Source organism: Rhamphochromis longiceps, linkage group LG11 (genome assembly GCF_057381845.1).
Source record: "Rhamphochromis longiceps isolate RC_006_pf linkage group LG11, R_longiceps_female_GT1.1, whole genome shotgun sequence".
NCBI classification, from domain to species: domain Eukaryota; kingdom Metazoa; phylum Chordata; class Actinopteri; order Cichliformes; family Cichlidae; genus Rhamphochromis; species Rhamphochromis longiceps.
The window spans coordinates 35,448,018-35,471,596 of record NC_140567.1 but is presented as its reverse complement, the minus strand read 5'-3'; the positions used below and the strand labels follow the sequence as shown (position 1 = coordinate 35,471,596).

At 39.4% G+C, this 23,579-nt stretch overlaps 3 protein-coding genes across 3 annotated transcripts in view; 2 read left to right on the top strand and 1 right to left on the bottom strand.

Moving 5' to 3' along the window:
* The window catches only part of rftn1b (raftlin, lipid raft linker 1b), a 138,709-nt gene extending 138,102 nt beyond the window's left edge, over window positions 1-607 (bottom strand). The window contains exon 1 of the mRNA XM_085423808.1: window positions 3-607. The gene's annotated coding sequence lies outside the window, so the exon portion shown is untranslated. The remainder of the gene's footprint in view (window positions 1-2) is intronic.
* Window positions 608-8,810: 8,203 nt separating this feature from the next.
* LOC146659855 (cysteine-rich venom protein) lies at window positions 8,811-14,608 on the top strand. The gene is made up of 8 exons (XM_085421917.1): window positions 8,811-8,929; window positions 9,289-9,357; window positions 10,195-10,295; window positions 11,059-11,149; window positions 12,044-12,186; window positions 13,754-13,842; window positions 14,159-14,241; window positions 14,334-14,608. Exons 1-8 carry the CDS (start codon window positions 8,863-8,865, stop codon window positions 14,468-14,470), a joined length of 780 nt encoding a protein of 259 aa, XP_085278043.1. The 5' UTR covers window positions 8,811-8,862; the 3' UTR covers window positions 14,471-14,608.
* Window positions 14,609-18,243: 3,635 nt separating this feature from the next.
* plcl2 (phospholipase C like 2) overlaps window positions 18,244-23,579 on the top strand; it is a 40,558-nt gene continuing 35,222 nt past the window's right edge. Inside the window, exons 1-2 of the mRNA XM_085423807.1 lie at window positions 18,244-18,577; window positions 18,980-19,453. Of these exons, the coding sequence (XP_085279933.1) occupies window positions 19,202-19,453 (252 nt within the window). The 5' untranslated portion in view covers window positions 18,244-18,577; window positions 18,980-19,201. The remainder of the gene's footprint in view (window positions 18,578-18,979; window positions 19,454-23,579) is intronic.

Here is a 23,579-nt window from a genome sequence, read left to right as displayed (position 1 = left end):
ACCTCTTTCACAATTTGCTTGAAAAGTTCACTGCTTGGACACAAACACAGCAACTGGACCAGTGCTTCCTGCAGAGAATCGCATTCTACTTCGAGGGGGGGAGAAAAGCTCAAACGCAGGATGGGTTCAGGTCCTGTCCGACAAGCTGTCAAAGGCTGCCGCGGAGCTGGTTGGTTTAAAGGAACCACAATCCTCCGGGCAGGCAGGCAGGCAGGCAGGCAGCAGAGAAACAAGAGCGTTGATTCTGTGGGCTCAGCAGCAGCAGCTCCAGCGGTTTGCTTCGTCTTCCTCTTCACCACCTATTAGAGCTCAAACACACTTGCACGCTCACTGTGCTTAGGTCATGCTCAAAGTATGACTGTTGTATACCAATGTTTTGCAAGCACAGGGAAACCACATCCTGTCACATATTTACCTCCCTCTCCTGTCTCTCCTTTCCTTTTCAACCTATCTTTCTATGTAGTGCTCTCTCTCTTTTCCTGGGTCTTTCTCTCGCTCCCCTGTGATTGTCTGAAGCAACTGAGCGCTCTGACCCAGCGTCTGTTCAGAGCAGCCTCTCTGCCTCAATGTCTGTCTCTCCGGCAGCCGCACCAGTTCCACACGACTGACTGAAGAATCCATCTGAGGAGAGGACGGGGGAGAAGAGATGGGAGGGAGAGGAAAGGGAAAGAGGGAGGGGGAATGACAGAGGGGAAGCGGGGAGGGGGGTCTTCATTGGGAAATACCAGAGTTAGAGAGAGGGGGGAGGAGTAGGGGGAGGGGGAGGAGGAAGGGTGGTGGGTGTTGTTTAGAAAGTAAAAGACTTAAGAGACGAGGGCAGACAGAAAAAGTGATCAATATTTCGTTGGGAGAGGGAAGTAGAAGGAAACCAGTCGAATGCTGTGCCACATAGTCGATATATTCAAACCTGCATGCTGTGGGAATGACTGAAGAGTTTTGGGAGCTGGTGATAAGTTTGACTGAAATAGGGCTGCAACGGTTGATTTGTTGAATATGGATGTGTGTGTGTGTGTGTGTGTGTGTGTGTGTGTGTGTGTGTGTTTGATTCTCAGCATTTCACTTGTCTGGGTCAGAACCTGTTAGAGCTCTGTATTTATTATTTAAGCTAGCTAGTATGTTTGACCCCTGTCTGGGAAACAGGAGCTCTTAGATACATAAACCATGATTTCCACAACAACAACACTGTTGATTCATGCTGGGACCGTCTGTCTGAGCATTGCCTCTGCAATGCAAAACATTTATTGACAGAAACAATCTGCTGACAGATTTGATAGTTTCGGTTTGTCAGTAATTTAATATCTGTATTTTTCCAGGAAGTGTCATTCAGATCAAAATCTATTCTAAAAGAGAGGCAAGTGTAGATTTTTATCGAGCCTTTTTGGATAATTGCTTTCATTGTCTGGACCGCAGTCTTAAAGTTCTGCTTCACTCTAATATCTGATATTCCTGCTTTAACAACTAAAATAACTCCACGATCAAGTTAGCAGTCGCTGAGGAAGGGCAATTTTAGAAACAACGATGATGTTCAAATTGCGTAATTCTGTACTTGAACTTGCTATTTTTAGTGCGCTGACACAGCGCTGCGTGCTGTTTACACAGCACTATTTAAATGTTTATAACTGGCAAAAAGCTGAATGTGAAATACTGTAAAATCCTTACCGTCAATGGTCATCATCTTGGCTTTGTAGCAGAAGGGGAGAAACTACTAAACAGTTTTTATGCATTAAGAGGAAACATTATCGGGACTAATGAGGAAATTATAACTACCTATCTAACAGTTCTATCAAGCCCTGAGGACAGATGTGGTGTGAAACTTGGGGTGGGGTGAAAGATTGTCATCTTCAAGTATAGAGTATTAGATAAAAGTCAAGTTGGAACCGTTAGCTAGGGTAAGAAAAAACATCTAATGTAGCAATCATCATTTCCTGTCTGCACAAAACTTGCTGTGTTTAATTTAAGATAACACAATCTTGTTGAGTCAGGCACTACAGCAGCACATTCATATCGCACTAACAGAAGTGTGCAAATTTAATGAGAGAACAATCAGATTAAATATAATGTCAGTTATATTTTTATGGCGTGCATTCATGTTAAAATTCCTATTTGATATGTAGGCTTACAATAAGTATGATTATTGTCGCTTTATTTTCTTACCGTAATTAACTTAATAAAGTTCACGTTGAAGCTTAATATAAATACTGACAAAAACATGTTCACCTTTACTGCAGTTATTGTCACTCACGAATGAGGACGAGACAGCAAGAGCGATTTTTTCAATTTAGCGAAATACATTTGGTTGAATTCGAGAACGAGGTGTTGAGGTCACTTATTCAGAATACCTGCCGAATGAAGATTTTTTACACAGGCCACTAATTTAACTGAGTTTTGCATTTGTTTCTCAAGGTTGTGGAGAAAGCTTTGGACAAAGAGAGCTGTTTCCACAGCAGCTCTCGGGTATTAGACAAAAAAATATTATGCTGTTTTTAAGCCATGCTTGTCTCCTGTCTGTTAAATCACAGCTCAGGTTAAAAGTGGAATATTTTTACCGGATGTTGGATGGATTCTGATACTGTTTACAATCCAAATAACTCTTTTATACCAGCTATGTAATAAATGTGTTTGAATAGACCAAGACAGCAAAATGAAAACACATTAACCCGAGAGAGAGTCGTCATAAGCACTGTTACTAACCTGTTAAACATCAAACATGTTAGCACCGTCATGGTGAGCACACAGTTAACATTTAGCTCACAACACCTGACAATAGTGCCTGACAGAGATGCTAACATGCTGCACACTTTAGTTTTATTAATCTGCATATACAGTGAGGCTTTCATTAGAAAGAAAGCACCAATCAAAGTTTGCTGTCAAATAAATGTAAAAATTTATGACAACAGTAAGAAGTCATTTTTAGATATTCTGTAAAGTATCTAACAAACTGCCGAGTGTGAAGCAGCGAGAATGAGGATCAGCACCTCCAAATCTGAGGCCATGGTTCTCAGCCGGAAAAGGGTGGAGTGCCCACTCCGGGTCGGGGATGAGTTCCTGCCACAAGTGGAGGAGTTCAAGTATCTCGGGGTCTTGTTCGCGAGTGATGGGAGAAGGGAGCCGGAGATCGACAGACGGATTGGGGCTGCAGCTGCAGTAATGCGGACGCTGCACCGGTCCGTCGTGGTGAAGAGGGAGCTGAGTGTAAAAGCGAAGCTCTCAATTTACCGGTCGATCTACGTCCCTACCCTCACCTATGGCCACGAGCTGTGGGTAGTGACCGAAAGAACGAGATCGCGGATACAAGCGGCGGAAATGAGCTTCCTCCGAAGGGTGGCTGGCCTCTCCCTTAGAGATAGGGTGAGAAGTTCGGCCATCTGGGAGGGGCTCAGAGTAGAGCAGCTGCTGCTCCACATCGAAAGGAGCCAGTTGAGGTGGTTCGGGCATCTGACAAGGATGCCCCCCGGGCGCCTCCTGGGTGAGGTGTTCCAGGCATGTCCCACCGGGAGGAGGCCCCGGGGCAGACCCAGGACATGCTGGAGAGATTATATCTCTCGGCTGGCCTGGGAACACCTTGGTATTCCCCCGGACAAGCTGGAGGAGGTGGCTGGGGAGAGGGAGGTCTGGGCCTCTTTGCTTAGGCTGCTGCCCCTGCGACCCAGCCCCGGACAAAGCGGATGAGGATGGATGGATGGATGGATCTAATAAACTATGCTCCCAGTCCTATACAGTGCGGTCATGACATTGGGCTCTTGTCAATGTCACGTTTAGCCTGAGAGGTGATTTACTTGCTCATTTGTTAGGAAGCACTAATCATATTGCTAAGATGTTTCAAAGAAAATCAGCCTCCAGGCTGCAAATTAATGACATGTCTCTCTTAAAAATGGAGATGTCCTGCCTTTGTTTGCCCTTTAAGCTCCCTTCTCGAAAGCACACAGAGATACTACCAACACCCATATCTTAATCTGGGAAATGGGAGTCTGATTTTGGAAGGGCATTTTTCACCTCCAGACTAAAACGGTGTGAGGGGTTGTTCTGGTAAATCATATCTTTCAAACACTGGGAGGCTTAGAGCTGAAATCACAGCATAAAAGAAAGTTTAATTGTTAATTTTTGGCATAAATTTGACTGGTTTTCCAGCTGTTTTAACTGAATGAAATCAAACAGATGCCAAAATGCTGGAGCCGCTCCGACTGGCACTGAGACTTGAATGGCACTAATGATCACCCACGGTGTAATTGTCAACATGATTTAACTTAGTGTAACAGCTAAAAAAACAAAAAGTAAAAAAACAACACAGAAGATGACATTTACATGATGCCATCTTCAGACCTTACACTTTAGTGGTTTTATTGTTTAGGTGCCAGTTAGGCATGTCTGTAACTTGTGGGAATCTTGACCCTAATGACTAAAACGAACACACAGGTCATGCTGCAGAATGTTTTTTTCCACTGGAGAACTGTGGGACGATGGAAATGGGACACACAAAGTGAAACGAGTTATAAAGGTGAGCAGCCAAGCATAGTGTTTATGCAAGCTGTGTTTGTGGAAGCATCAGTCTTACATGACTGGCTGAGGACTTAGACAGACAGCTGATTGGATGGGAAAATGAGTGGAGCGAAACACATCAATGAAGGAACATAAATAGGTCCCCTCATTTTGCAGTAAAATAATAGGAATGTTCAATCACTGGATCTATTGTTATTACTCAAGGTTTCATTCATTTGTGTTCTGTCTTTGGTCATCAACTGCCTTCCCATATCCTCTGTAAATAGAGATGTGACAGTGCCCCCTAGTGTTCAGTGTGTAAGATGGCATTGTGTTTAGTTGGATGGTAAAGAACATAAACGTGGCTTTTAATGTGGCCTTGATTTTTATTGTGCCCTCTTCATTTCCGTATATGTATAAAGACATTAAAAATATAGTTAGGCATAATTCTGCCCTGTAAAGTGAATTTTTGTTATTTATTTATTTTTAACACTGCCATCTAAATTTCACTAGTCAAGTCAAATGGCTTTATTGTCATTCCAACCATGTGCAGTGGTACAGAACACAGTGAAACGAGACAACGTTCCTCCAAGACCACGGTGCTACATATGACATATAACAGACAATCAACACAGAACTACATAAAGTGCAAGTGTGCAAAAATAGCAAAGAAACAAAACAAAGACAGTGCAACACCAAACCAAACAGAACAGTACAGACACAAGACCGTGCAGACACAACAGTGCAATAGAAATATGCAAAAGAAAAAGACTGAGCATTGTGCAAAAAGTAACTTGGTGTCAGAAGGTATGTGTGTGTGTGTGTGTGTCAGTCCAGTCACTGAGTGTTCAGCAGTCTGAACGTTATAAATCAGAACTTGCCATTTAAATTTCACTTTGAAAAGCCTGCATCCAAACAAAACTCGGATTACAGTTATCTGACCTTAATGAATGTACCAGATCTGAAGAAGTGGGATCCTGTTTACCACTGTTCTTTATGTTTTATTGCTGGCTGCAGAATTCCCTGTATGCTTCTGTCTCTGTGCTTGGAGATTTCATCTTGCATCACTTTGGTCAGTTGCTGTCGTGGTTAAATCTACTATATAAATTAACTTGACCTTCCACTGATTGAGTTTTAAATATAAAATAGACTGCAAAGCATGCAAACTTAAATTCAGTACATAAGATGAACACATGAGTTTTAAAGTTAATAGTTGGTATGAACTCCTGTCTTCTTCAACACAACCTGAAACAAGAAAGCTTACAAGAAAGCTTAGGCAAGGTCTAGGAATTTTTTGGTATTGCATGGTGATTAAAAATTTGATGTAAATTTTCTGCTGAATGCTTTCACTCTGCAGAGTGAAAGCATTCAGCAGCCCTTTTTCTCCTTCTAAAATCAAGAAAGACTTGAGCCTTTCTTGCACATTTCCACAGAGCCACACCTCATTAGGCTGTCAGTTTTCTGCCCAGGGTGTCCATCTGCAGCTGCTTCTGTTCTGTAATGGCTACTATTACTTTAAATGGTGTGCTTTTATTCTTACTTCATGAGAAGACCTTATGTTTCAAGGATATATGCATTTCTGGATGTACACAATGCCAGTGGTACAGGAAGAACTACTCCCATTCAATCCATCATTGTATGAATACTTATCACCACTGACAGCAGAGAGCAAACTGAGTGAAGTTTGTATTTCTGACTGAACAATTGCTTTACAGTTTGTATAACTGGGTATCCATACGTCACATATCTCACTCTTTAAAGATAGCTTACATCATTGTTTGAACTTGCAGCAAACTTGATTTCATTACTTAAAGCGTAAAGCCACGTTGGTGTCACAGCTTTCAGAAGGGCAGTGCTGAATTTTAGTCAGTCCACCACTTTGGTTCACACTGAAAAACATTAGAAACTATTAGATGTTAAATTAATTCACATTAATTCATGCTTTATACATTTACATCAGGTGGATTATCACAAAATGTATAAAAACCCACAGGACCGTGAAGGTAAAGAAGAATGATTTTGGCTTTTCCTTTCGAATCACCATGGAGTTGACATTTTGTATTTTTCAGTGAAAAATCTGGGTAGCTATTATGGAATCCTATGAAATGTAGTGGGGACCATCATTATATTAAATTACATTCATCCGGAAGACCCATTTGTCAAAAGTGACTTCAATAAGTGCACTCAAACTCAAAAGAACAAGAACTACATGTAATTGAAAAGTTAGAGAGCTATGTTGCTATAAGTGGGTTTTTTTTTTTTTTTTTTTAAGACCCTTTGTCTTCTTGTCTGTGTGAAATGTGTGGACAAGTCCTTAAGATGCTGCAGTGCCAGTGCCTCTTTACTGCTAATGCAGTGCCAGTTTTATCAAGAACTAGTTCCACACATCTCCACAGAAATAAAAGACTGGTGACTGTGCCGAAAAGCAAGTCGCTGCAAAACAACCGGGCTCAAAGGCAGTATTATACTGTGGGAGGTTCTACTTTTTTTTTTTCATCAAACAAAACATCTGTTATATAAGGCTATGTAACATTCAGTTTTCAAACCTGTCAAAATGACCTGTTTCTTAAAAGGTATCCAAAAGTTGGTACAAAATAAACAGTGATTTGAACTGATTATCTCAGGGCTCTAGCACCATCACCACACCAAACGGATGATTTACAGGACTGTAATGATGCTAAACATCCACATTTTCAGATTGTAGCACGTCAGCATTTATTAAACTAAAAATTTAATAAATGAGAGCAGCTTTTCTTGTGGAACACAAAAACACACCAGGACCAGGACTTATCCTGAATTGGATAAGTAGTTACAAAAATCAGTGAATGATTGGCTTATTTGATGTATATGCACATTTTAAACATCCTCCTTCCTTTTATTTAACTTCTATTTATCATAAAGTAAACCTCATAAGATTAATTATTACTTTTGCATGAGGAAAACATGCACAGACACCAGGGGAAGCCAGATGTTTAGCAGTAAGCTGTCATGCCACCTTAACCTTAATACATCTCATTGTCTTACATGCATATTCTCTTACTCAACTTAGGGTTGCAGGTGGCTGGATTTTATTCCATCTGACAATGGGGAAGGTTCACTCAGGAGGTTAACTGCTGATTCTAAAAGGCTGTAGGTGTGAATGTAAGTATGAATGATTGTCCGTCCAGGGTGTACCTTGGACAGGCTATTGACTTTAATAATGATAGGTTGCTAAAGACTGAAATAAAATCAACTAGAAAAATACATCCTGCCTGTCTTAATTAATCCCCTTAGGATGCTAACATCGTGTAGCATTTATGATGATATTAAAAGTCAAAAGGCCACTTGTTCTACCATACAGGACCTTGAATTTGGTAGGTTTGTCTTCTACCCATGCAACAGCCACTTAGTTTTACCCAATTGTTTAAAAAGCCTATTTTCTCTTACGCATTACACTTCATTTTGAAAAGTGCTCCCAGTTTCAGTGATAAAAGTAACCAGTGTTACTGAGTCCAGCAATTCGTTGTTCTGCATAACAAAGAGAAAAGTAATGCATTAAGCATAAGGGTGATAGCAGCATAATGCTTTTTGTACAGTCAAACATGCAATGAAGAACTGACAAAAAAGATTGTGCTATGCTGTAAGAAATGTTGCTCCAAGATAACATTTCTACTTTGCCTATGTATAGTCCCTAACAGTGTAAACAACAGTGTAAGCTACTCATTTCACACAGTTTATTTGCAGACAAACTGCAAAAAAAATTCTTGATTTCATCCCCAGAAAAATATTAGGAGAAAAAAAAAAACATAATTAAAGAACTTTGCATGTTTCTGCATTTGCAAATGCTTTTTCTGTTTGACAAACTGATCTCATCTTAAATTGATTAGTGTAGCTTTTTAAACTTACTTACTTTTAGTTTAGAGAGGATTTTTTCAAACCCTCTCTAAACTAAAAGTACAAAAAGCAGTCTTTGTCACTTGTAGTTTTGGGTTAAAATAATATCATTGTGAATTGTACAACTGAATTTGCCTTAATGATCTGCTGGTTCCCACTCCTGCATGCCGTTGTGAATTAATCTTTTAATGTATTGCATTTTGTGCAAGTGCAAGTTATGGGCACCTCTTTAGCCCACCCAAGCTGTACAGCTTTAATCCTTTTTTATATAAAAGCATACAACTTTATCTTCTAATCCATCAGTATCAGTATTCCTTATTTGCTTTGACCTCAGAAACCGTTCCACTCTATGCTGTGTAAACACAGGCCAATACATCAGGTAGTCACTAAACCCTCGGGCTTAACAATTCCCCATTTACTCGCAGTCAGGTGTACTCTTATGAAGAAAGGGCCCCTTTAATGCAATGTGACAGACTTGTCTTTGTACAATATCCACTGTACTGAGCACTTGACATGGATCTATATAAGGAGGCAGAGGAAAGTGCCAACTCACCTCATCGTCCTGAGGACTTAGGAGCAGGTATGTAAGATCTAAGCATTTTTATAGTTTCTGTTATATATCATATAACCAAAGCTATAGCATAGATAGATAGATAGATAGATAGATAGATAGATAGATAGATAGATAGATAGATAGATAGATAGATAGATAGATAGATAGATAGATAGATAGATAGATAGATAGATAGATAGATAGATAGATAGATAGATAGATAGATAGATAAACACTCAGATTTGTTTTGGAAGAAATATCTTACTTATTTCATGGATGAATGGCAAGCTACAAAAACTACACAGAAATTAAAAATGGCAACAATGTTTAAAAGCATCATGGATAAAAAGAAAAAAATGATTTTTGTTTTGTTTTCTTGTTCTCAGAGAAAATGCTAGCATTCCTCATTTACATCGTGGCAGTGCATCAGGTGCACTCAGCATGTGTTTTGGTGAGTAGAAGTGCAAAGCTTTCTTCTCTACTACACAGTAATGTCACCTATGTTATCATATGCTGCAAGAATTTTGCATGGGCTGAAAAGTGTATATTTTAGAATTTAAAACCTCTTTTTTGTTCTGTGAGTCCTCAGCAGAGTTTAGACTAAAATATTCTTTATTTTCATTCACTTGGTACTGTTGAATTAAGTTTTTCATGCAAGACAAATGATGCACAAGGATACAGTTCTCCACTATTAGTCATATTTTGGGGGACAACTGGGACTCAAAGGTTTTATAGTGTTAATTGTCTATAAACTTCCCTGACAGAGCAGTGAATGAAACTGATAAAAAAGAAACAAATAACAGCATTAAAATAGCTACAACAAGTAGAATTAGCATTTTTAGTCTGTTTCATTTATGAGAAATTAACTTGAATTTTCTTTTCATTTTCAAATGCTACCTTCCATGGTGTGTCCACAGCCAGGTAAGCGCTGTGAAAAATGCATTAGGCATGTTTGCAAAAGTATTTTATTTTAATCATCATCTGAAACTGTGCCAGTAAGTCTCCCAGTAAGATTAATGCATTTGGCCCAGTTCTCTCTGTATACTCTTTTTGTATGTCGAGTCATTTTAGAGCAATTAAACCAGGATATGTTTGTGAGTCATATCATGGATATTAAACCACGGGAGTAAATACCACTCCTTATTATGTCTGTAATCCGGTGTTTACACATTGACTTTTAATGTCTGTGTGTGTGTGTGTGTGTGTGTGTGTGTGTGTGTGTGTGTGTGTGTGTGTGTGTGTGTGTGTGTGTGTGTGTGTGTGTGTGTGCGCGCGCGCACGCGCTCCTGCAGGCGTTTGCCCACAAAATGCAATGGTTCAGGCTGAGATCGTAGACGTGCACAATGCGTTCAGGAGAGCGGTTCAGCCTTCGGCGTCTGACATGCTGATAATGGTCAGTCGTGCTTTCAACTCTAACAGTAAATGTGGCTCCACAAGTGTTTACTCACAATCCTCAGCATTTGTTTTCCCTCCTTCCCTGTAGGAGGGAGAAAAATGATAAAGTGGGAGAGGTTTACTGCACCTCACCCACAGTCCTGTAAATCATAAAAGCCGGACTGTATAGTTTAATGATAAGGAGGTGACTCAATCCTAACTTCCAGTTTTTATCCAGTTCTTTCCAGTTCTATTCAAGCAACTCGGATTGTATGCAAATGTATTGAAGCTGTTTGACATATTCAAATACATTAGACAATTTTATTTCATGGATAGATTTAATCAGTCTAAAATATGATTTATATATTAATCACATGTGATGTTTCTTTTATTAAAGCATATTCAGTGTAGGAAATCAAGCCAGAAGTTCTGAAAGCAGGAGAATAAAGCTGTTTCATGTCCTTGCCAAACGAGCTGGGTGCAGAGGTGTGAGGCTTTAGCAGAGAAGTAAAAAGAAAAATTGCACGTTTGCGTTGGAACTTTTGGTAGAATAGCAAACTGGCTTGTGTCAAATAGCAAGGGCACTTCAGTTAAAGCCATTTCATATTTGAAGCATTAGAATAGGATGTATTTTCTAACTTTGCATTCTTAGTTCACCAATTTTTCCAGGCACAAATGGGCTGCTTTTCAGCACAAATCTAACCAGAGAATGACTTTTTTTTTTTAGGGATTGTTGGTGTATGTTCAAAATATAATGTTTTTTTTTTCTTTTTCTTTTATAGAGCTATAGTGAGGAGGTAGCAGCCAGTGCTCAGGCTTGGGTTGATCAGTGTACTCTGGATCATGGAGCACCCAGCACCCGCCTGCTCAATGGTATATGCCTCTTCCCTTTATTCCTTCTGTTTCTTTCTTTCTTTTTCTTTGTTACCTTGCACCACATCTCCATATCTGAATCTGGCTCAATTTAAAGGTTCCCTCTGAACTGAGCAAACCTGTGATTGATGGTCAGAATCACAGTGAACTTTATCTTATCTTCAGTCTTAATACCTTCTTTTAATAACAAATTACACAGAGTAGAATATATTATCTACGAGGAGATAATGATCTATAGGCTTTTAATGAACCCTGTTTTACTAAAAATTAAATCTACTGTCATGGTCCTGGGTCGGTGACCCAGCGCTTTGAGTTTATGATTATTATTTTCTAGTTTATTCTGATTTTGTATTAGTTCTTGGGGTTTGGTTGTCGTGTTTATTTTCCCTACCTGTGTCTCCCTCTGTGCTCTGTACGGGTCCCTGAGTTTTGTGTTGTAAAACAGTCTGTGTGTTTCCTGTTTTACTTTGTAGGTCTGTGTCTCGTTATGCCCATTAGTTCCAGCTGTGTCCCCTCCTGTGTGCCTTTTCCTGATTACCTGGTGTGCGTATTTATAGTTTGTGCCTGCCTGTGCTTCTTGTCGCGTCGTCTGTGTTTCTCTGTGAATCTTCTGTGTACTCAGCATTATTCCGTGTTTCACCGTGTCTCTCTGCTCCTCGCCCCGTGTCCTCCTTTTGTGTTAGTTTTCCCAGTTTAGGTTTATGTTTCGGTTCTGCCCGCTTCTTGGTTATTACTCACTTGCACCTCCACCTCTGGCTGCTATTTGGATCCTCCTTCTCACCTCCACACGACTGCCGCCCCAGCCGTGACATCTACTGTGACATGAAAACGAAAGCCTGCATTTGTAGATCCTAATAAATAATCAGTGCTGCCATGTTTCCCACTGTCAAAAAGGATATCACTTGGGCGAGAATCTGTTCTATTCATCTTCTCTTAAGTCGTGGACTGATGTCATCAATGCGTGGCATAGTGAGGTAGAACACTACAATTACCCCACTGGATCCACCAATGGAAAATCTATTGGTCACTATACACAGGTAACAACAGCTTATACAGAAAGGTTTCTGCTTTCTTTTACCTGTTTGATAGCTGCTTCTTTTTATTAACCCATTAAAGCCAAGTGCATCATAATTTGATTACATGACTCTTTGTGAGTTTTTAAGACTTCTTCATCATCAGTGTGATTTATTTCCTCCCCAAAAAACTGAAATAAGTTGCATGGTACATCGAAAGGAATAAATTGCAAAAAGAATGGCTGATGTAGCAAATATGATACAAATTAAAACTCATATATGCAAATTAATATCACGTATTTTTATTCACCAGACGCTTCCGTAAACACAACATTTTTAATGAGACCTTTTTTGGCAATGGATTAGTGATTGAGACTTTAATGGGTTAACTGTGGATCAAATGACAAATGAAACGACTTTGTTCATTTCATACAGCTTTTCAGCATCTTTGGGGTTGTTGTTTTCTCCATTTATTACTGTCTTGCTTCAGTCTTACAGATCTTTGCTCAGCAAAACATTCACACAATAACAAAGTGAATACATACCCAAAAGAGCGTGAATCTTAAGCTTGCAGTGATCAGGTGGCCAAACAACACAACTCCAACTGAGTGAACATATTATTCTTGAACTGAACTAATATAAGCTTATCTAAGAAAAGTTACTCCCGAAAGTACATCACAGAGCATTTTAACACCAGGGATGCCTTTTGTTCTCAAGTAGCCTCAGTTCTTGGTAGCTGCTTAATGATTTTGATCTACACTGACAATAGTATGCGGTAATAATATAGTGATATCTGCAGCTTTGTCAGATAGACATTTATATTGTGAATCACCCACTAAGGTCGACACATTAATAAAGTCTGTCCGACACGTTTGCTGTTTGCCATGAAGCATTATCATGCTGCAAGAAACATTTTTGCACCACTTTGAGTAAACTACAGACAGTTATGATGAAAATCCCAAAGGTCAGCCCTTTCAGAAATGACGCACTTAACTACTGCCTAATGACTGGCTGATCGAAGCGCTACATGAGAACTCTGGCTCACATTATGCAAAATACATGAATTAAGTAGAAAGTGCAGACAGTGATAAGAGAAGTCCAAATGATTAAGTACAAAAATTCCTTCTAGTTTTATCGTTGTTGAATAAAAGTATAATGTTGCTATCTGAGCTGCAGGATGCTTTTGATGTCATGACGAAGGACTCTGTTTGTGTCTTTCTCATTACTAAGTATTCATTTTATGGTGGATTGTATGTTCAAGACGAGTGGCCCTTCCTGCTTTCAAAAAGAGAATCCAAACCTATTTAGAAAAATGAAATTTTTATATTTCAAAAAGCAGTTGTTTAATCACTTTTAAACAGGCACTGCGTTTTTAGGAAGATAAATTTGTCTCTTTTAACTAAAACAAATGTAGTGCTTTAAATACAAATTAACTTGCAGAGTGTAGTGCCCAAATGTTTCCAGGCAGTCAAGAATTAGCAATGTTAAAACAGGACAAACATAAATGACTTATGTTCATATTTGAGCAGTCAGTAGCTATTTCAACACTGGAGTATCTCTAAAACCAACGGCTTTATGTTTTTCTCATCAGGTCATATGGAACAGCTCATACAAAGTTGGCTGTGGAGCAACGCTGTGCCCTAACAACATCTATTACTATGGCTGCCATTATTATCGCGCGTAGGTGACACCTTTCACACCCGTAAAGCCTACAGTGGCTTTATTTTACATGTCACTTTGTTAGCAATCTTAACAGCAATGGAAATAAATTGAAGTTTGAGGGTGGAGCACACTTTGTATCTTTATCTTTATTTCAGACATATACAGAAAAAACGATATATGCAAGTACACATACTTGCATTTACATGTACAAATATCAATATATATGTAAATACAGACATATGTGCTCAGACAAAACGAAAAATAGAGTCTAAATTACATGAAATTACAATTATTAAGCCTGAAATAATTGTAATAAACTGTTTTTATTTAACAGAGGAAACTTCAGGCGATGGGCGCCTTACACACCGGGATCTCCATGTGGCTCCTGTCCTAACAACTGTGTGGACAAACTCTGCAGTAAGTAAATGTGGTGTTTAATTACTGGGCAGGTAAAATGTGTTGCTGATAATGAAGACAATGAGCTAATCATTGCTTTACTTTATTTTTAGACAACCCCTGTCCATATATAGACCATTACATCAACTGTCCAATCTTGAAAAACACCACTGGATGCAGTAATGAGCTGGTGAAGGCTTGGTGCCCTGCTTCATGCACATGCACCACCGAGATCATTCCAATAGGCTAAAGGCTAAACTGTTGAGTCTGCAAACTGAGCTTCAGCCCAGTACTGTTCACATGTTCTTTGTTGGCTCTCTGTCTGTAACATGAGATAAGATACCAATGACATATGAAAGAGAACATGGAAAATAAATAAATACAGACAAATCTGTTCTATTGTCTGGAGACATTTCTTTAACACTTCACCTTTAATCAAAGACACTTTGCAGATTGTGGACAGACAGTCATAATGAATCGCAGTATTTTGTCGGAACAAACATTAAATAAAGTGTTATTGTTAATCCAATGATGCTGGCAGCACCAGATGGTGCATTTAAATATTGACTCAGCACATACTGATACAATAAGTATTAGTACATTAAAAATAGCATATTCTGCATATGCTGAAGTTCAACTGTCTTTAAATGACTGAATATGAACAGTCTTCAGTAAATTGATCCCATATGTAACAGTCATCAGAGCTTTATTATATTTACATACACATATTTATTGAGTTTACATTAATATGCAATATGCTCATGCCTTCACATTCATTTTTATTGTAAAATGTAATGAAAGTCAGCAGAGAATTTCCCACGGTTAAAGATGACACTGCAATATCAAGAAGTTTAAAAAGCTGCAAAAATGACATTTTTCTCATTAACTAGTGATGACCTAAAACAAACAATTAAACAAACAATCAATAAAGCAAAGAAACTAAATGAAATACTGAACACACACTCAATAATAAGGATACAGTAAAAATCAATTTCCAAATGTATGAATAAATATTAATTAAAAAAATACTGAATGTACCCGACTGTTTTGTTTCTTATACTAAGGAGAAAATTGGTTAAAAACAAATAGTTAACTACAAATAGTAGCTCTTGTCAAGGGGACAACGGTAGCATCTTACATGGTACCACAGAGAACTGTTTGGAGGCACCACCAAAAAAGCTTTAAGCCGAACCACAGCCGAAGGAAAATCACCGACAACTAAACTGTTTTACACACTTGTGCAAAAAGACCACGTTGAAAAAGGAAAATGCTCTTTTATATTTAAAACATAACAGCATGGGTAGACGTTTTGTTTTTATTATTATTATAAGTGTTTTGTAATGCAAACGCGAATGGTCACAGGACAAGTCAGAACAAACTTTGCCCTGCACAAAAAAAGACAGTGTACCATTATAAGTCAGCAGATGTCTCTGTTGTACAACTCACCCCACCTCCTGCTTTTGTATTTCACAACACTCGCTTTGGCTGCTTTCATCTGAGGCAGTGGACTATGAACAAAGCCTACTAAACCATGTAAAATAACATTAAGCCTCATCACTCACTCTGTGTGTCTTTTTGTAAAGGAGGGTATGAATTTAGGCTCTATGAATTACATTTAAGGTCTGTGTTGACTATGCATGACTAATATTTTAAATCGCTTAATCATCCCTCCTAAAACCCGATTACTTTCTTTCAAAGAGTAGTTACTGTGAGAATATTTTCACAAGAAATCTGACGCAATAGTGCAATGAGACTGTTATGTAGTAAGAGCCGTTACTTCACCTTTCAGATTAGTACATCTTCCGAGCACCGTCCGTATAAATACAAGGAAATTAGACATAATGTGAGCTGTTTTTGATTCATCATAAATACCACTCAGATGGACAACAACAACATTAGTCATTCAGAACATGTCCTACAGTCATGCAGAGAAAGCAGTTTATATTTCAAAGCATTAATCTGTTTACTTTCAAAAGTAAGTGTAGAGTCAACCCTGCCAGGTCATTGTTAGAAAACAGCATTCCCTGCTGTAGAAAGGCTTTCCATGGAACGTTGTCTTTGCTCTTCCTAAAAGCAGCTTGACAATATTTTGGTTATCCATCTATTTCCTGTATCTTCAAGGACTTCCTGTATGTGAAACTGATGAATAAAACTGTGAGATTAATGACATTTGCCCAAGAATCTTTTGTGTGCACTTGCTTCTTGCTGCTGTTGACTTTTATTTTGTTTCGTGTTGTTTACTTTCTTTTTATGCATTATTCACAGATGATGCTTGAAAAGAAGATAACATGATACAGAAATATATAATAAAATTAAAGAAAAAGAAAGCAGAACTACACCAGCAAGACTTATTTATGTTTTTTGGTGGGGGTTTTTGTATTATCCTTGTTAAATGTTGTAGGTAGAATGAATGGTGACTGGAACAGTATAACTACAGGGCTTATTTTCTCACTTGATAAGTGAAAATGAGCTCTAACTGTTAAACCACATTATCAAAATTGCACTTTCTCATTGCTCTGACATGACCTAAGCGACACAGCAGGTGTAAGCATGAAAAATGCATTTGACCCCAAAACACCTCTACAATTCACACTGAGCCCCTTCCCAGATGGTTGGACCTACTCTAGCACATAGTTCCCCGGGTATGACATAACACGAAACACTTGCCCAATGAAGGTGGCCGTTGTGCTATTACAATAATCAGCTACGTTCACTCACAAGGGAGTTTCTGTGAAAGTGAGGAAAACCAACTTTACATTGTCTTAATTCCCTGTGACGAAAATGAAAACACAAATGCACTGTGTCATCCACATTCCATGTAAGACACAAATTATTCGACATAATGATTATCGTGGCTGAAACGATGATAAAAGTTCTGTTCCAATCATCCAAATGTTACCATAAAAAGAGGATTTGGGTTGGTTTGCACTGCATGCATGGTATGTTGTGTCTCCTTGGAATACGTTGTAACCTTTATTTTAGCTCAGACAGATAGGTAACATCCAACATTTATATCCATTTATGGCTGAAAAGTTTATACAAACCTGGAATTGAAATGCTGTTCAGTCACCCTTAGTTTACTCTCTGTATGTTCTTGGTGACTTTGTGGTGCTGTTGGTTTTGTGGCCTTTTTGCACGTACTTTTGTTTTGACTTATGTGACATAAGTCAGCAAGAAAACACTTAAACTATGTGAGAGTAATGTGAAAGGCATGTGGGTATTTTACAGTGTGTGGCACGCAGCCTTGTTTGCTATGTAGAAAAGTGAAAGTAATTGATGTGTGTGTGTGGGTCTAATATTTCCTGGTAGTCTACAGCACGGATTTCTAACTTATTTTAGTCAAAGTGCAACCTAATTTCAGCTTAAGTGGGTAAACTCAGTAAAAACATTCTGTAATTGTTTATATTTAATCATTTAATAAGTAAATGTTATTACACGTCCAAATATTCTCTTCTGGACATGAAGTAAAACTTTGAGAACTATTCAGCTCAGCCACAGGTAAGGTTTTTAAAAATTTTGCTCACATTTTTAAAAACCTTAAAAACCATTAAAAACCACATTTCTATAACTTTAAAACAAGGGGTATTACTTCGTACTTAATCATTTTTCTTATTTCCTGAGAGTAATTTATAACACTAATGATGAGCAGGTGAGGTCTTTTGAGATAAATAAGTGTGATTTCGTTGGCTGTACATGTACATTATATTTTACAGATCACACCGTAAAGTAATAAAACATTGAAAACATATTTGACACCTTTAAGAATTAAATCACTGGACTAGATCTATAAATACGTTCTGTATCTTTCAGTTTCAGCACCACCACAAAAGGACCGGTGGTACATGTTATTGATTAACAGGAGTAATTAAGGTTTATTCTGCAATTTTTACACTTTGCCAAACCATCAAGTGGACCAAACGGGACCCTGTGGCGGACCGGTACGAGCCCGCAGGCCGTATGTTTGGCAGCCCTTGTCTATGGGTTTGATTGACAGCTCGGCCTGTTTCTCCTGCTGCGCGTTCACGAGACATACACAACTTTGTTCCATGGAGACTACTGTATGCGCGTGATTTAACGGGAAATCAACGTTTTCGTTTCTTTCTCATTTTTCTTTTAAGAAAACGTAATAACCGCTGAAGTCTGACCTGAAAAAAAATTCAGGGGAAGCATTTCTCTCCTTCCTTTTTAGGGTTTTAGTTGGCTGGGAAAACTAACTTCAAACAGCTAGCAGGCGAGTGGAGTTAGCTGTAGCTAAGCTAAGCGCTGCTCGGCACACAGTAGTGAAAGACAGCCAAGGGTGCTGTGCTCAAAGAAGACGGGTCATTCATGGATAGTGTGGGACCAGGCGCTTTAAAAGGCAAGTACACAAAACCGACGAGCGTCACATGAAGCTAATCGTGACTTTAGTGGAGACGTTAATTGACCTGATAAGTTTCTGTTAACGTTATTTACCTTAACGACCACCGGTACGCTGGTGTGGGGGGGTTGTTATTATTGTTATTACAGTTAAATGGACCGTAATGGAGTCGCTGTGTGTGCGTACTTGTGCAGAAATGCACAAGAAAGCATGCACATAAATGGGGAAAAACCGGCTGTATTTGCTGCATTTGTGATGACAGCCTGTAGTGATTGCAAGTTAACATCCGCTTTCAGCGCACTGCTGAACGCCTTCTGTACAAAAGCTGCCACTGTTCACGTTGCTGTTGTTACTACTGTCATGCTGCCTAATTATGCTAATCGCTGTGGTTTCTCTCCACAGAGCACAATGCACGGAGAAAACCCCTCTCTCTGTAGGAACCTGTCAGCTATCTGCACCGAGAGATGATACGGCGTGATTTGGTGTAAATGTTACATCGAGGCAATAGGCCAGGCAGGAAATTGGGAGTACGGCTGAAACATACGGCTTTGTTACCCAGCAGCTCGTCAGCTTGTGTGTGTGTGTGAGAGAGAAAGGGAGCGTGTGTGTGTGCTCGAAGTGCCTATGGCGGAGTTTGAAGAGGACGGCAGCCTGCCTCCATTGAATCCCGACGATACTGCCGTGCCCAGCGACAACGCAGCTGGTAAGACGCATTGCGAAGTGTCGGTCTTGAATGGAGACTGTGGGATATCTGAAAATATGGTCGGCTCGGGATCCCTCGTCGCACCTGGCAGCCAAACCGGGGTGGACAACGCCAACACCTCTGCCGGTCTGGACACCAAATCTGAAATACCACGCAGGAGCAGCATTATCAAGGTAAACACTGAAGTTCAAGCCTCTGTGTTATACCATTCATTCTGGTGAGCCAGTGTGTTGCACATCTACGCAGGACACTGGATGTTGGAAGTTACTGTGCAGTCTCTTCTGTGTACATCTTTGGTTTTGTGCACCATGATTGCTGTGAAATTTTCACACAATATGAGCCAGTAATAGGAAGCACATCCTGTACTTTAAATATAATGTCTATAGCAGAGTGTATGTTGACTTTAGCTTGTATGTCAAGAAATTCTGGCTACTAAAGCACTTGTGCCTGAAGAGCCACGATACAGTTACCAGAAGGGAAGAAACAGACGTTTAGGTGAAGCATGTGGTTCAAAGTAATATGCTGTCTGTGCTAATTTAGGAGGGAAAACTAATGTGTGCAATAACAGAGATTAAATTGGAGAACAACAAATACCCGTAAATGAAAGCTGACTGAGGTAAAGTGGGGATGAGAGAGTGGAAGGGTAATGATAGTAGCTGGTGCTCTTAATAAAATGTTATGCACGACTAAAAATGTTTTATGTTTCCCTAGTGCTGTCTGATTATGGCAGATCAGACAGATTATTGTAATCATAGTAGTTACTCAGTGTCACTTACTGACTTTGGGAGCATCTTTCATTGCTTGAGGTTAAAAACATGTCTTTATAACAATGAACTATCTTGAACTTACTTCAACCAAACATGCCTCAGCTTGGCAGCTAGTGAATTTGGGCTTGCACCAAAGCGCTTCCAAACTTACCTGAAAATCACTAATTACTAATCCTGTTTTATTTTTCAGTACATCTGGTGGTACACAGCAACAACAACAAAAAAGTTGATAGTTAATTGACTGAACCTCATTTTCCAAAATATAAACAAATCGTTTTGCCTCAGTCTGCTGAGGCTGTCAATCAGAGAGGTCTTTTGTGTGTGACTGCTTTAACATTACGAATCATAAAACAGTCAGCTCCTCCAGTGTTGTCAGGATGCATGTCGAGCTACGCCTGACAAGAAGAACATTCCTGCATTGTTTGCGTGGCTTGTTGTAATCAAAAAGTTCTGCACTTCCACTCGTAGAAAACAAAAACCATACCCGATTTGAATTTCTTCATTCTATTCTTTATAGTCGTCTACTTGCGCACCTCTGGTCCACTTCCAACTACCAGCGCTGCCACCGTTTCCAACTGGAAGGAGTTGTAGAGCAGAAAATACCAAAGCCAATCTTCTCAAGCTGTGCAAAGAGCGGCTTGAGAAGGCTGGGTTTGCATTTTCAACCACTTCTCACATTTTATCTGTAAATTCATTTGTAAAGCAACCACTGAATTGTCTGATTAGAAATGATCTGCAACTTATGCACCATAAATCAAATTCATCATGCTGAATTTCTGTGTATGATCGACATGTTTTTGAACCCCCCACCCCCGCCAAAAAAAGAGAAACGTCACTGTTTCCTTAAGGCATGTTTTTTGCCAGAAAAATCCTGCACCTATGCACCAATTTTAAGATTAGTCCTGCACACTGTTATCATAGTATTTATAATGTAGAAGGTAACACGAGAAAATGCTGCTGGGAGAGAGCCATGTGGTCAGCGAGAGTCTGCGAGCAAGACTTAACATGTTCCAGGTGCTGATTCTGAATACTAATATGGCTGCTGAAATGCACAAGTGTGCATGTTTCTGCGAGGTATGCAAATACTAAACATTTGACACATACAGAGGTCTAATCTGCTGGTTCGTAATTTGATTTTGGTTCTCAGTCTAAAGCTTTGTCTTTTGGTTTAGTCACCTCATGGGTGTAGATGTTGTGAATATTGCTTAAGGGTATCAAAGATGATGACACTTCCTCACGTTGCACATTATGTCGAAAGCCCCAAGACATTTTCTTTAGCTAATGTCAGCAGCTCTGTAATGTAAATTTCCCCACTGCTACTGTCGTTGTCACAATGTGAGTCACAAGACTGCACTGGAGATGCTGTCTAGACTGAACAAACTGCTCACTACTCTGTTCTTCACATTATTTATACTGTCTGCCTGGTAAACGTTAACCTAGCAGAGACTCAAAATGGCTCCCAAAAGATCTCAGAAATGTGTGCCTTTTTAATTAAAATGCGTGTTTACGTTTGGCTTCTAGAGGTCAGTAAATTAGCTGTTAGACCAGGGATTTTATTTCCTCAGGGGCCTGCCAGATTTAAAATGCATGAGCCATGTGAGGAATTTATTCAGAGGCACCTATCAGAGAGCAGCGTGCTTTTGAGTGAAGTCTGTGTCCTAATTATGCATTAACACAAAATGAGCACCCAGTTTTCGATCTGTGATGTTATACCTGAGGAAAGTTCCTCTGCTCTGGATGCAGGGCAGGGTTCAGGTGCTCACATTTTTGCCAACAGGTTCAGCAAGGAGGCAAATTCTTGGAAAATTGCAGCTGCTGAGCTTTGATGTTACCTGATGATTGACGGGGATAATATCGACATCAATCAATGGTGCAAAATTCCAAGTAATCTCTCACTATGCAAGAGTCCGTCTTAGTTCCCGAGAGATCTGAAGGCACGTGTTAAGAAATGCCCTGAATTCAGACACGTTTATTTAAATGTAATAGATATGAAAAGATTTCTGACTTTTTCTCTAAGATATTTTTGATTGAACTGAGAACATTTTGTCCAAGGAGAGGCAGAGATCGATGCTCTTCATGCAACTGTCCAATTTTAGTTAACTGGTCCAGCGATTTCCACATGATGGTGCAGTGCCAGGCTATCCATGCAGATGAGAAATCCTTCTTAAATGCTCAATGACCTAAATTCAATAACATATCAGATTGTATAACAGTAGCCTTCATGACAAAGCATAATGAAATATGTGAAATGTACCTCAGGTAGTTTGAAATGGTTTTGTGGCATTTCCTTCGCAACACAGTACGCAGATGGATAAATATCTAGTGAATCACAGCAGAGACAACTTACGACAAGTTGGAGACAAAACATATGTTACGGTAGGCCGCCATTAGGAGAAGTCAGTTGGGTAAAAAGATTTGTGTTCATACAGGAAGTGAAAATATTAATCAGCAATGGGTTAAAAAAAATTAAGAGAAAACCCCCACTAACAATAAAGCTAACTAAAGTGGAATTTATCTTCCAAATTTCCCCTTTTTAAAGCTGAAATTATTTAAAAAAACAATTTAAGTTGCATACGTAAATGTGTCTGTGAATGGAAAATAAAACTGCAACATGCTAATCATTCACTGTTCCACTTGCGTGATGACTAAACTCTCTCTGAATATCCTGAGGAATACATCCAGTAAATCAAGAATGCAGCAAGCTGTGCCCTTGACTACAAGGAAATCCTTTCTTGCAGGTATTTGTTTTTGTTCCTGATAGGTATGACTGATCAAGTAATGCACTGAGATGTTGGTGGCGAAGGAGTAGGCCAGCGTTTACGAGACGGCTTGTTTCACACAATCACTTCTTGTTAAACTCTTTCTCTGAAGCGATGGGAGGATGTGGTTGGAACATCACCCACCATGGTGTCATAGTAACAGCTTGTAGTACCTCTGTGCTTAACAACTTGACTTCTAGAAAGGTTTCTGTGTCACATAATTAGTGTGGGTGTGTATACATGTGTGTGGTTAAGAGTTACAAGCCAGTGCACATTTAAAGCTGCATGGTTGGGGCCGTTCTTCCTAAATTACATACTGAGTCAAGCCAAAGTCCTTGGGTGACAAAATTACACCATTTGTTGAGCTTTTAATTTGGTGGTTGCTGAATAATGCTATACTCCACCCCAAATCTACGCTCAGACTGTCGCTCATCATCCCAGTGACAGAAAACTTTCATGTGCCAGGACCTCTATGGCAGCGGTCCCCAACCTTTTTTGCGCCACGGACCGGTTTATGCCCGACATTATTTTCACGGACTGGCCTTTAAGGTGTCGCGGATAAATACAACAAAATAAAACTAGTACCGGTACCGAAAAAAAGAAGATTTATTCATAACACACGTGAAAAGACCCAGGAAAACAGAGTTAACGATAAAAACGATAACAAAATAACGCTGAAAACCGATAAAAACCCTGAAAACCATACATTTCACACCTGAGCCTCAACTCTCGCGGCCCGGTACCAAACGACTCACGGACCGGTACCGGTCCGA

Coding starts and splice junctions, on each gene's coding strand:
- LOC146659855 (XM_085421917.1), top strand. CDS start 8,863: ATGGATCTATATAAGGAGGCAGAGGAAAGTGCCAACTCACCTCATCGT. Junction 8,930..9,288: donor TCCTGAGGACTTAGGAGCAG/GTATGTAAGATC, acceptor TCTTGTTCTCAG/AGAAAATGCTAGCATTCCTC. Junction 10,296..11,058: donor CGTCTGACATGCTGATAATG/GTCAGTCGTGCT, acceptor TTTCTTTTATAG/AGCTATAGTGAGGAGGTAGC.